Source organism: Ctenopharyngodon idella, chromosome 11 (genome assembly GCF_019924925.1).
Source record: "Ctenopharyngodon idella isolate HZGC_01 chromosome 11, HZGC01, whole genome shotgun sequence".
Lineage (NCBI taxonomy): Eukaryota > Metazoa > Chordata > Actinopteri > Cypriniformes > Xenocyprididae > Ctenopharyngodon > Ctenopharyngodon idella.
In genome coordinates this window covers 26,632,255-26,646,317 of record NC_067230.1, presented here as the reverse complement: position 1 = coordinate 26,646,317, position 14,063 = coordinate 26,632,255, and the positions used below count along the sequence as shown (strand labels likewise).

Here is a 14,063-nt window from a genome sequence, read left to right as displayed (position 1 = left end):
TTAGATACACTTTGCACTTTGCATATCTTCTATGCACAAATAATGATAATTTTTTATTTCGATTCAGTATTACCAATGCTGTTCTCTGTTTGGTCATTTGATGCAAGAAAAGATTTGAGAAATGGCACATTGCGTGGTTTTCAATCATCTTAATACATAATGAGTATTAGAGAATAAGTGCATTATACATAATAGTCTGATTCCTCATTGCTAAGTCAGCAATAGTTGTATATTCAATAACAAGACAAAATGTTTAATGTTATCTATGACATTAAATGTTTATTTTTTTAGAACAGCAACTCATCCTTAATTGGGATGTTGACGATATTAAATGCATCTAATTAGCAGCCTAATCAAATATGAAAATGTATATTTTTGGACTGTATTGACTGTCAACTCATAAATAAGCTAATTTGTAGTCAGTAAGCTGATTAAGATTTGAGTGTTTTTTTTTTTGTTTTGTTTTTTTTTTTGCACAGGTAATTAAATAGATACCTCAGGGGTTATAGATCACAGTGGACCACACATTTCATTGATGGGTTTGCATGTTGAAGAAAGGGTCCTCAAGTTTGAACATGGCTTTTCATAAGTCAAAGTGTAAAATGCTGTACCATTAAATGTGACTGCCGAGAACAATAAAAATAATTTTTTTTGAAGTCCACGCTTATTGACTTGAATCAAATGGGTTCTTGACCCTGATGCACCAAGGTGAACTGAATTCACAAAGACTTTAAAAGGTGTTTTGTGTCTCTTTTATTAAAACTGCTTTTTTTTTTTTTTCTTGTACAAGGGTACATAAACATCCTTAAAGTTGGATATTGTACAGCCTGTAGCCTAATGTTTCCTACTTTGCTTTGTAATGAGAAACTTACATGGTCAATAAACAGCAGTTGGCTAATGTAATTCAGCACAGGATTTGTATTTTCAATTGTGCAAATAGAACAAGAGCTGCGTGCATTTCATGTGCCGGATAAAATCTGATTGTAAACAGAATTTTCTTCCGTAAAAAAAATAAGAACATCACATGGAAAATATTTAACATTAACAAAGAACACCAATATTCCATATTATTATTCCTATTTATTTTATGTATGTATTTAAAAAATAACCTGAAGACTCAAAACAGAATGATTATTGAGAAATACATAACACTACAATAATAGCATAGGAAAGTTTGCTACAGAAAAGTATAATGGCTAGGTTTTCTTGTTTTTATCATTTCATATTTTCCAGAGAGAGAAAAAGCAAAATGAAATCATGAAATAAAAAATAAAAAAAACACATATCATGTGGGACTAAAGCTGATAAATACATTTTTAAAAAAGAAAGAAAATGAGCTTTATTATAATGGATCATTCAATCAATTTAGAAATTCAAATGATAATCTAATAAAAATAAATATGAATTCACTGATTTTTGTGTATGAAATTACTCATTAATTTCTGTAATTGTTTAACTTATTTATTTTTATATTTATTTTTATGTACTGGCTGTATTTTTACATGTATGTATTTATTTTATTTATTTATTATCCGCAGTTATTTTCTTTCGCATTGCATAATACACAGCTCTTCATCTGTCAGAGCAGGGGTTGAGAGGGGGCGTGGTCTGTCTTGTAGGAGGGGCTTTTGAGCTACATCGCGGTTTTTTTCCTAGTGCGCCATTTTGGCTCCTGAGCGAGACGCGTCGTGTGATTGGGCTCCAGGCGCCACTATCGGAGCCAATCAGAGGTGCATCGGGCGGCGGCGAAGACGGTGAGTGAGCGCGGCTGCTGGGAGGGGACGGGACTCGGTCGGTTAGCTGGGGATTGGTGTGTGACCGACCAACCAAATGACTAAAATCATTATAAACAGGAATAGTGCGGATTGTGTATGTCAAGGTCCACTCTGTGGACGGCATGCACGTGTATGTTTCTAATTATGTGGTTAAAACGATAAAACAATGTCGAGAAATAGTTTATTTTCGTTGTTTTTCCGTTAAGCAGCGCTGGCGTCTCTAATAGGCCCAGTTTTGCGCCGGGCTTTGTTATATATTTTCTGACTTTCGCACTGTCTAAAATGTCGGTTGGAACCAGTTGGTTGATATATTAGTTTTAAACAACCAAAAGAGTGTTAATAAGTGTTAGTATTTGTTTGGCTTTAATCATAGGGTTTACGCAGAAAACATACGCTCGTGCATGAGAACACGGAGAGCGATGTGCTAACGCAACGCCAGCAATGTTAGACAAAGAGAAACAAGCCACCATATTTTTATTAACACCATATAAACACTCCAGTATTGAGTAGTCATGTTTAAAATGTGCTGTTTAAATAAAAATGGGTTTCGTTTGTGAGAAACATGCATGTTGCAACACAACAAAGGCGTCTGTGACGATGCAAAGACTCGACGGGTGAAACTGAAGAACAGATCAATTTTACGTTAATGATAATAGAAACTGTAGCACCGAAACCCAAAACACAGTGTTTTTCTTTGTAATTTGAGTAATAGAAAAAATTCTTGTCGTTTCCTGTATTTTATTTACATGACTGTAGCAAATCTACAAGGTCAACAACAATATGTAATGTCATTTAGCTTAGCATTTATATTTCAGTCATGTAAATAGGATAGGATATGCATATATTTAATGTGCAGAATAAAATCTGATTATAAACATTTTTCTTTTTGCTTCTCAGTTTAAAAAGAAAAATATGAAAAATGGTTTTCATTAACAGAAAACAGTGTCCCATTCCTTACAGCTTTTTTCTAATTTAGGCCTAATACTTTTTTTTTTTTTTTTTTTTTTTTTACAAAAACAAAAACTTCATTATATTAAGAGAAGAATATCACACTATAATAATCACAACAACAAAGGTTCTTACAGAAAATTATAATGTCTAGGTTTTCTTGTTTTTTATGCATGTTTCATATTTCTCAGGGAGGGGGAGTAAATATAACCATAAAAGTGTTTATATCTTGAGCTCTCTTATAAAAATGTACTGTTTTACCATGATACAGCTGTAGTATCAAATGGTATTACTTTGATATATACCTTGATTACATTTGTGTTCCATTTATATGGTACTCCAAAGTATTTAAAAGAAAACCATTGTGCTGCAAGCCTAAAATGATGAAAATATTTCCACTTTTTTAGTACTTTTTGTTTGTGTTAACTTGCAGTTAAATAAGTCTAGTAAATTAAAAAAATAAATATGCAAAGGTAACAATACAGGGAATTCATTTAATACACAGTATTACCCGAAGTTTTAAAAAAAACAACAATTTCTAATTATTTTTGCTGATGATTAACAGATAAAAATTTAAAGAGCTGACTTGATACTAAAATCCAGCATTCTGTCAAACATCATCTTTTAAGCTTCTTTCATCAGATACATGTGCTGTTGCATAAGAGATTAACAACATGTTGTTGCTATTTTTCAGACTTAAGTTTCATCTCATCGCTCAACCCACAGAAGTCAGACAGCAAACATGGAGCAGTACACCACCACAACGACAACTAGTGGAGAGCAGATAGTGGTGCAGACCAGCAGTGGACAGATCCAACAACAGGTAATGTGTGAAATTTACAGGCAGTATCTGATAATGCAGTACTGAATTTCAGAGATGCAACAAAATGTAGTAACAAAGCATCTCAGTGTGGTATAAAACCATAGAAGGAGTGTTTTTGTGTGTTTTTACTAATATGCGAGTCACGTTAGTCAGTTTGTAGTATGGTGACGGTCCCTTATCTCTGGCCCAGGGCACAGTGACTGCGGTGCAGTTGCAGACTGAGCCTCAGGTAGGCCAGACTGCAGCCCAGCAGGTTCTTCAGGTAGTGGTTGGCTCTCTGAGCCCCTCTGCTGTCTCCAAATCTCCATGCATGCCATTTCAACTCGCAGTTGTCAAATGCAATGTTCAGATATCAGATATCTGTGACCTGTGTGCTTTTTGCATTTGTCTCAGTTTAAGTTTATCACTCACTATGATTTACAACAAGAATTTCAGTGTCCAAAGGACACCCACGTTTTTAAGCATGCTTTGTTTTGCAAACTGCATTATAAAATCTCCAACAAGTACAGAACAGCTGCTCCACCAACTTTTTGCATTTCTGACATTCACATGCAGTGCATTTTCTTGCATGCATCTGTGTTTTGCATTGCCTTAATGTATATCATAATGTCATAATGAAATCTTTTATTATAAATCTTTTAATAATGCCTGTAATGTATGGAAGTCAATTTCTGCCACATGAGAATAAAAAATCATGCTCTGGTAAGTCATAATTATGACATAAAAAGTCAAAATCATGATAGTCAGAATTATGAGAAGAAAAGTCAAAATTATGACATACTAAGTCATAATTATGAGATGAAGTCAAAATTATGAGATTAAAATGTCAAAATTATGACGTAAAAATTCGAAATTATTACTTATGACCGTCGCAATTGACTTAAAAAAATCGAAATTATGATATAAAAACTATTTAAAAGATTAAAAAAAGTTGAGATTATTACTTGTCATAATTATGACAAAAAGTAGAAATTGACATTAAAAATTATGAACGAAATTGACTTAAAAAGTCGAAATTAGGATTTAAAAAATTTAAATTACATGATTAAAGTCAAAATTATGACATACTAAGTCGGTCAAAATTATGAAATAAAAAGCCGAAATTATGAAATTTAGATTTTTATCTCGTAATTATGACTTTTAAGTCATAATTTCGAATTAGTATGTCATAATTTTGACTTTTTAAGTAAATTTCTACTTAATATGTCATAATTTCAACTTTTAATGTCATAATTATGACTTACCAGAGCATGATTATTTATGTGGCGGAAATGGTCTTCCATAGTATTACAATTCTGTGTTAACCTCAGGTAAATTATCTTAAAGTTTACATAAAATGAATGATTTTTTTGCATGCATCCTCTTCTAAGGTCCAAGGGCAGCCTCTTATGGTACAAGTCAGCGGGGGTCAGCTCATCACTTCCTCTGGGCAGCCCATAATGGTACAGGCCATGACAGGAGGACAAGGTCAAACCATCATGCAAGTACCAGTATCTGGTACACAGGGGCTGCAGCAGGTGGGTGGAGCTAATTTTACACAAAATTGCTGGTTAAAAATGTAACATTTTCACAAACTTATTTAATTTCTCTGTTTGTTTTAATACTTTAGTAATGTTATATAGCAGTGGTTCTCAACCAGGTAAATTGATTTAAAATAAAACAAACAAAACAACAACATTTTCTTGTTTTAAATCAGCTTTTGTCTTTGAAGAACCAGGATTCTTGAAAAACCTGGATATATCAGGAAGCCTTATTTTAACAATGTGATTTCTAGACCTGGAAAAACATGTAAATTAGTAACATTTTTAACTCTATGGGCATTTTTATAATGAATATACATTTATGACAAGCTCTAAAACATTTTATCAGCTAGAAATTGTAAGTAAAGAATTTAAAAAAATAATCTTATCCAGTAAATCGGTAACAACTGGAAAAGTCATGCAGCCTATAAAAATAGTTGTGGGCATTGAGTCAAAAACTTTGAGAGCCACAGCAGTATAGTGTTCCATCAAGATATTGGGGATGTAATTGTAATGAAATTGCTAAATTTGGCACAGATTCAGTTGGTACAACCCAGTCAGATCCAGCTTCCGGGTGGACAGACATTACAGCTACAGGGTCAGCAGGGACAGACCCAACAGATCATCATTCAACAGCCACAGACTGCGGTCACTGCAGGACAGAACCAGGTATCCTACGATCTTTTCCAGGTTTGCTAACTTCATTTTGACACATATTTGAACAAATATAAAGTATCACCTGCTAGAAGCTACTCTCTTGCAGTTAAATACAAACTGCAGGTAAATAAACACTCATCCTTTGTATATTCTTAGGGTCAACAGCAGATCACTGTACAGGGTCAGCAGGTGGCTCAAACCGCTGAAGGACAGACCATCGTTTACCAGCCTGTTAATGCAGATGGGACCATCCTGCAGCAAGGTAACACTGCTATTCCACTGCAAAACACTTACCATGCACTTTTAAGGAGCTAAGAGTTAGTTAAGCATACTTTCAATAGACACTTCATATGATATGCAATTAATTTCAATGCATTTTTTTATTTTTCCATCCAGGAATGATCACCATTCCAGCTGCATCTTTAGCAGGAGCTCAGCTAGTCTCAGCTGGATCCAACACAAACACCACTAACACCGGTCAGGGCACAGTCACGGTCACTCTTCCCATGGCAGGAAACATGGTCAATGCTGGAGGAATGGTCATGGTGAGCATTTCTGGTCACTTTTACCTATAACCGAAAGGGACATCTTGCTATACAGATGATCTATTTTGGTCATATTTCCTAACATTTGTGTGTGTGTGTGTGTGTGTGTGTGTGTGTGTGTAATTGAATCAGATGGTCCCAGGGGGTGGCGGGTCAGTTCCCACAATGCAGCGCATTCCTCTTCCTGGAGCAGAGATGCTGGAGGAGGAACCTCTGTATGTCAACGCTAAACAGTATCACCGGATTCTCAAAAGGAGACAAGCCCGTGCCAAATTAGAGGCTGAGGGCAAAATACCCAAAGAGAGAAGAGTATGTATAATTTCACTGCAATAACTAATGCTTTATCTGCAGTGACCAATATAATATATATGACTCATTATATATTTAATTTAATTTCCATACTGAAATGTGATTGTTCTTTTATACTCGTTTTGATTTAACCATTGCATCCTCGTACCTTTTTATCACCTTAAAAACACCAAAGCAGTTCTGATTATTAATTTTTGTTACTTTATAAATTATAATTTTATTTATTAAAAATAACATTTGGCATATACACAAATTACAATATATATCTCTTTTTATTGTCTTTAAATATAATATTATTTTTATTTAATTTTTTTGTCTATTTACAAGCTAAACCTTAAGTACATGCTTCATCTTAAAACTTCTTACATTTTCTTTAAATTATAGCAGTATATAATGTGATATTAGTATTAATATTTCACTGTTATATATAGGAATATTAATAAAATTCATTACATTGCAGTACTAAACAGCCTGAACTGCTTTACCTACAGATTCAATTTTTAACTTCGGTTTGATTGGTCTTCTTTCTTGCATTTATTTGAAGTGTGATTGTTCTTTTATTCTCGTATCTATTTAACCTTAGCAATTATCTTCGTCATTAGGAACAGCAAAGCAGCTCTGATTATTAATTTTCTGTATTTTATTAATAATCATTTAATTGACTTTATTAAATTATATTTGACAGGTTTCTGTTCAACACAGCATGTATGTGAATAATCCTGTACCGTGACCATCTATTCAATATGTTTTCTTTACTATCCCCTTCCAGAAATACCTGCATGAGTCCCGTCATCGTCACGCCATGGCCAGGAAGCGTGGAGATGGTGGGCGCTTCTTTTCCCCGAAGGAAAAAGAAGAAATGGCCATGCAGGCCCTTAAGGTGAGCGAGGGGCTTGAGCTCAGCTCTCATTGGCCAGCCACCTCTGCCCCGCCTCTGGGGTAAACTATCCAATCCCAGCCCGTGTCCCACCCGAGAGACTGAACTCAATGTATACACCTAATTTAACTTAGATCATCCATACGCTGCAGCTCTGTGTCTGAGCTACCTCATGCGTCTGTGACATGCTCATGTCCGAACTGTCCCTGTCTGTGAGTTTATTTACATTTCCAACTAGTTAAACTGAACATGCATACTAAGATCTTAGTATATATGTTCTAGTGTATAGTATGAGCAATTACAATGTACAGCTCAGTCCCCATGTTTGTAACTGCTATGCTTCCTTGTAGCTTTTTTAATAATTTTGCTATTTAGCTGCATATCTTGTGCAGCCTAAAGATATTATGTTTGAGCTCTGCTAATGGCTTCTTCCAAAAAGCTTCAGCTGTAAACATGGGTGATTAGCACATTTTACCCTGTCAATGTTAAAGGTTTCTTGTCTTAAATGTCTAACTGCTACTTTAAAGGGAAATCTTCAACCTTGACGTCTTTGTTCTGTCTGCATTTCTGCCGTTTGTCCTTCCATGCTGTAAACTGCTTGTGAAACTCACTGGATGCTGAGATGTATTAAGCTGTGTTTATTTGTCCTTTTTACCATCTTACTGCTATGAATAGTCATTCAAAATGATCTGTTTTCATTTGTGATGTATGGCTTGGCTTGCACCCTTCAACGCTCTTCTGTCTTTGCCCAGAGCTGTGGCTTTGTTTTCGCTTTTGCCATTTTATGTTTCTTACAGCGGGGCTGTATGTGGGCTCTTGTTTGCATTTACATTGCAGTTATGTTTGTTACTTGATGATATATGCCCTTTTTATGCAAATAAACCATTGTTCTTGATTTATACTTTGTTAGTAATGCAGTTTTTTCCCATGTTAAATATTCAATTTTTATTGTGCAAAGGGTTGCATATAAACAAATTATTCAATATAAAATGTAATATATTTTTAGGCTCATTAATTGATGAATAAATCTCATAGATGGTTTAAAATGTATTTTAGAATTGAGTCAATCACTAATATTTTGTATATATCAGACACAATAGCAGAAAATTCTCATGGTTCAAACAGGTAAGCGTTCACTCAACACCAGTCATCCCCTAATAGCAAATCATATTGATGAAATTTTCATGATCTTTATTTATCTTCCTTTTTCCTCACAGAAATCTGAGCAGGATCAAGTTGAAGAGGACACAGTGGGCCAGATGATTCAGGTGGCATAAACTACCCTTTCCTCCACGTTTTAGCCAGTCCTTTATACTCGTTTAAAAAGGAGACTCTCTTTATTTCAACACATGGTTTTTTGACTTCCCTGAAGTCCTGTTTATATTTTGCTTTGTTTCAGTTCTCGTTCAGACTGAACAATTGTTTTAGATATCTAATAGTGCCAGGTAGAACATGGAGATATTGGGAACTTTGAGTTTTAAACCATCTCACAAGGCTGAAAGATGGTGTACAAGGTGTTTGCTGTATTTATGAGGAAAGACTTTTTTCATTTGAATGTTCATGATTTGTATAGGCATTTAATTCCACTCCATTTCTTTATTTAATTAAAAAGTGACATAACATTAGAATCACAAAAATGTGAATTGCAGTTTAGTTTTGTTTTATGAGATGTGCCACTGGTTGTTTTTAAGTATAATGGATCAGACTGTGAAATGTTACAATTTTCTATGCACTTGCGCTTTTAGTTGATCCACCAACCATTTGTACATCCACCCGCACTCAAACATCTCCCTTTATTGAAAACCTTCAGTTATCTCTTTGTATTTTCTAAATAAAGGTTGACATTCTGTACATGGTTGCAAAAGCTGCTTTTTAAACTTAAATGCAACATTTTAGACATCCAATGAAGCTTCATACTGATATGTTAGACAATTTTTAGCATCTGCACATTCTCTTGGGATGTGTCAAGCCATGTTTGTTTCCCTTTGCCAAGTTACAGGCACACCCATTTGATTGCCATTATTTATAGATCCATGACGCATACCTGAGCTCTACTGGAGTCATCTTATTGGAGTTAAACATGAAAATTCTGCCATCATTTATTCTTTTATGTTCCACAGAAGGAAGTCATGCAGGTTTAGAGTGATTTTAAGGTGAGTAAATGATGACAGAATTTTCATTTTTGGGTGAACTGTCCTTTTAAGACCTTGAGAAACTTTTGCATGTGCTTTAAAATGTCATTTTGAACTAAAGAGTGTTTTAAGATGGGAAGCACATAGATCTGATCTCCCCAACACTAGGGTGCGCTAGAATGGAGCTAATCAGACTAAAATGACTATGGCAGATTGACTGTTTACAGCAGAGGGCTTTATATAACTAAATCAGTTATTATTTTGGTGGCCTCATATTAGCATATGAAGAGTGAGCCATTTGATTGGATAGGTGGGAACAATTGGTTATTTTTCAAATGAAAGGGCTTTTGCGTTGAGAATACTTCAAAGAGTACACAATGTGTACTCAATGCGATGCAAAACAGGTCATCAGAATACACAATAGATGTTAATAGCAGTATGTTTTACCATAATGATTAGCCAAAAGGCAGGATTTCTCGACCTGCACCAGCTGCAAACATGTTTTATGGCACCGTTGGTAGGAAATTAAAAAATTACTTGACAAAAAGAAAACATTGATGAATTCTGTATAAAACACACAGGGTTAATTCATCAAAAAACAAATATTCTGTCATCATTTACTCAACCTCATTTTGTTCCCAACCTGTATGGCTTTATTTCTTTCATGGAACATAAAAGGTGATTAAAAAAAATGACAAAAAGCTCCACTGAAGAAAGATAATAATGAGTTTTGAACAACATGATGGTGAGTAAATGACAGAATTTTCATTATTGGGTGATCTGTCCCTTTAAAACACATTCATACATAAGCAACCTTCATGCATTTCCTAATATATTTTCTTGTCAGTCTTTGGCAGCGAGTTAACATTCATCCCGCTTAGCTTTGGGCATGGTCCCCCTTGACATGCACCAGGAGTCAGATGGCCACACATCTGCCCAAAAGGTCAATGTGAATTCCCATTTGAATTGATTGAACAGATTCCAGTGAATGCTTCTCATTCCCGTGTGAAAACAACACTAATCCCTCTGCAGCACTTGGCTACACTTTGGAAGAAGGGTAGGATGATTATGTCTAAAACGCTGCTCCATAAAGTTTGCAACCACCCAGTGTTTATCAAGACAACCTGCACGCATGGTGTAAAGAACCTGAAACAGAGTAAAAAGTGAAAGCTTAGCATTTCTTTTTCTTAATTGAAATAAATCGGTCTAATAAAAATGTCTACTTCTGGTAACAAATTTATCCAGCAATTTTTTACACAGTTTGTTTTTGGTATGTTACATAACTATACACAGAAAATTAGGCTGGAGATTTGGGCATGAAAGATTAAAAGTATTCCATAATGTGCATTCCTCTGTTAGCAACAGCAAGGTCATGGGTTTGACTCTCAGGTAACGCAATATAAGTCGCTTTGGTATAAATGTAATCTGCTCATACCAGATGTGAATGAAGCTGAGGACAGCAAAGACAATCCCAGCAATGAGGGACACTGGAACAGCCAGCAGAGCCGTGATGATACGGTAAAACCAGACCCTGGACACCTCGAAAAGAGCGTGACTCCAGATCCACACCCGATCCCCACTGCGCACCGACACCGGTTCTGCTATCACGTCCTCAAAACTAACCTGTCGAAAGAGAAAATTCAGGAAAGTAGCACCCTTCATCTGCTTTAAAATGAACATGTCGCTTTAATGATAGGTCACCTGACAGCCATCTTAGAAAATGCCCCCTGAGAGCTGTTTTTTTAATTCATTTTAGTCAGTATAAACGTTACATTCAAATACAGTACATTTTACACAAAGCATCTTGGCTAAGCCTCTTTTTTTCACTAATATACATTAAACCACCATAAACCTGTCAACAGTAGTTATAAATCATTATTTAGATTTGATTTTACATTTTAGACATGATTCTACATTTAAATGTATGAATACAGTTAGCTTCTACATGAACAGGAAAAGACAAAGCTGGCTAAGCTAACACTGGCTATGCTAATCTTTCACTAACATATTAAATCACCAATGAACCTGACAACAGAAGTCAAAAATCATGATTTAGATTTTATTTTGCCTTTTAGACATGATTCTACATTTAAATATATGAATTTACCTTCTACATTAATATAGACAAAGTTTGCTAAGCTAATATTGGCTATGCTAATTTTCACTAACACAGTACATGACACTACCAATATACCTGACAACAATGGTAATAAATAATACATTTAGCTCTTTTTTTTTTTAGCTCATATTAGGCTAATGTGCATCATGTATATTCTAAAACAAATGAGCTAAGCTGATTGGCTGTTTAAAATGAAAGGCGGGTCTTCATTACTACGGCTACAGCTGGAATATTGAGTGTATATTTATTTACTCCTCCTATTTCTGTTTGTTGTACTACATCGGATTTTGGTATGTATTCTTACCTCTTAAATCGAGTGTTTAAAACTGAATACTGCAATCAGCAAAATTAGAATTAGCAATGGTTCATAACATAAACAATGCTACAGCAGCCCTAAAGCTACTGCAAGTCTTTCGTAGTTGTGTAATTAGTCTGGTCAGCTCATTCAAGAAGCGTTGCTATTATTGTCCACATCATTGAAGATATTCACACATGTTCTTCTAATCCATCTCCTGCTACCAACTGCGGTTGTCTACAATGTCAAGACAATGTTCTTTACTTTGGATTAGAGTAGGTTCAGTAAAGTTCAATCTAATTTAACCTAATTGAACTAACAAAATGTCATTAAATGCAAAGGTTTTAGGAATATGATCGATCAAAATCTTGCAGTGCAAAAAATGATTTTCTTACTTAGTGTCTTATCTCGTTTCCCATTACAAATATATAAAAATTCTTAAATCAAGATAGATTTCTTTTCTTAAGTCTTGTTTATCTGTCAGTAGGGTTTTCCCTTTGAATTACTTTTATTATTATTTTTTTTACCCCATTGACAGGTTTTTCAAAAAAAAAAAAAAGACTTGATCTTAACTATCATAACATTCCTATCAGGTTAAAAGCTCCACAAAAGTCACTGTCACCATCAAAAGTGACATTCTATAGACTCTATAGTGCTACAATAAAGAAATATTGTAGACGGACACAAAGTGATTACCTTAAGACACTCATTTATCTGTCTTGGGTCCCGTTCATTGATCAGAGGCCTGGTGTCACTCTGTGTAGAGATCACATCTTCTTCTTCCTCTTCCTCCAGGACAGTTTCCAGCTGCGTCTTCCACGTCTGTTGTCCCTCGTCGTCCTCTCCATCCCCTGAATCCCTCAGGTCGATCTCAGTTTCCTTTGTGTCCACACTCTGCATCATGGTGCCCGACATCAATTTGAAGGTTGTAAGTTCATAAAGCGGGTCATCAACAGCATCAAAACACGCATAAACAGTTTCACACACTCTCACACATATACACTGAATGGAGAGCCAGAGTGCTGTCTTGAAGCTGAAACAGGGATATGGGATATATTAGGAAAGTGACCGTGCCCTAGCAGGCATTCCCAAACAGGCCCCAATGGGAAGATGCCAGCCCCCACTGATACTTCTGCTATAAATACCCCATTAGTGACTGGACAAATGCAGACCGCTGGTTGTAAGCTTAGAAGAGCTCTTAAAAGAACCTGCGGATCAAGAACCCAATGACATTTAATAGAATGGAAGCATTGATTTTGAGCACTGATCGGGATTTGGTTGGATCAGCGTGTAGTATTGTGATTTTAAATTTGGTCCACAGATTGTAATATTTAACTCTTTGGACATTATTTGTGAATGAGTATGTGACTTTTTTGTCTTTTAGCATAGGTCTGATGAGGCCATTCTTATGCTAAAAGTTGCCAAAATAAATATTTTGCAGATATGTATTTGAAAAGACTTTCTCTTCCAGGAAAATAAAGCAAAATTTAGAAAATAGTATTTAGGCAATAACCAGGATTATTATAGTTAACTAAAACTAAAACCATAAAAAAAATGTTTTTGTCACTTGAAATAAAATAAACATTAACTGAAATAAAATATTAAAAAGTTATTTTATTTCAGCTAGTTACCAAAGCAACATTTCTCATTTTCATTTAGTTTAACTTGTCTTAATGTACTAAAATAACTTAAATATAGACATTAAAAAAATGACAAAAACACACAACAAAATTACTAAAATATTACTTAAAATGAAAATGGAAACGGTTAATTTAAATTAAAACTAATTCAAAATATTAATAAAAAAAGAGGAAATAAAACTGGACAGAACTAGTAATATCCAGTAGCTGCTTTTTGCCTTTTAATGTTTAAACACACACACACACACACACGTTGAGTTTTCATGTTTTATGGGGACATTCCATAAACATAATGATTTTTATACTGTACAAACTGTATATTTTATACCCTAACCCTTAAAGGTCCGTTCACACCAAGAACTATACGATAACGATAACTATAAAGATAACAATAAAGATATAGTTCTAAAAATCGTTCTAAAT

The 14,063-nt window shown here is 34.7% G+C and overlaps 3 protein-coding genes across 16 annotated transcripts in view; 2 read left to right on the top strand and 1 right to left on the bottom strand.

The window, feature by feature from the left end:
- Nucleotides 1–656, top strand: part of sort1a (sortilin 1a) — a 26,488-nt gene extending 25,832 nt beyond the window's left edge. Inside the window, exon 20 of the mRNA XM_051911587.1 lies at nt 1–656. This exon is cut by the window's left edge and continues 777 nt beyond it. The gene's annotated coding sequence lies outside the window, so the exon portion shown is untranslated.
- A 947-nt stretch (nt 657–1,603) lies between these two features.
- nfya (nuclear transcription factor Y, alpha) lies at nt 1,604–9,305 on the top strand. 14 transcript variants are annotated; one of them, XM_051912866.1, is made up of 10 exons: nt 1,604–1,754; nt 3,418–3,546; nt 3,737–3,811; nt 4,917–5,063; nt 5,604–5,756; nt 5,880–5,985; nt 6,120–6,268; nt 6,401–6,577; nt 7,347–7,457; nt 8,672–9,305. In XM_051912866.1, exons 2-10 carry the CDS (start codon nt 3,466–3,468, stop codon nt 8,729–8,731), a joined length of 1,059 nt encoding a protein of 352 aa, XP_051768826.1. In that variant the 5' UTR covers nt 1,604–1,754; nt 3,418–3,465; the 3' UTR covers nt 8,732–9,305. The 14 variants fall into 14 exon arrangements, with proteins under 14 accessions (XP_051768826.1, XP_051768831.1, XP_051768828.1 ...); XM_051912871.1 differs by lacking the exon at nt 8,672–9,305 and having other exon boundaries at nt 3,737–3,775; nt 7,347–8,355; XM_051912868.1 differs by lacking the exon at nt 8,672–9,305 and having other exon boundaries at nt 3,737–3,808; nt 5,604–5,735; nt 7,347–8,355.
- cav4a (caveolin 4a) lies at nt 9,012–12,915 on the bottom strand. Its single transcript, XM_051912877.1, has 3 exons — nt 12,697–12,915; nt 11,022–11,209; nt 9,012–10,732 (listed from the first exon to the last, which is right to left on the bottom strand). Exons 1-3 carry the CDS (start codon nt 12,913–12,915, stop codon nt 10,582–10,584), a joined length of 558 nt encoding a protein of 185 aa, XP_051768837.1. The 3' UTR covers nt 9,012–10,581.
- Between the last annotated feature and the right edge of the window lie 1,148 nt (nt 12,916–14,063).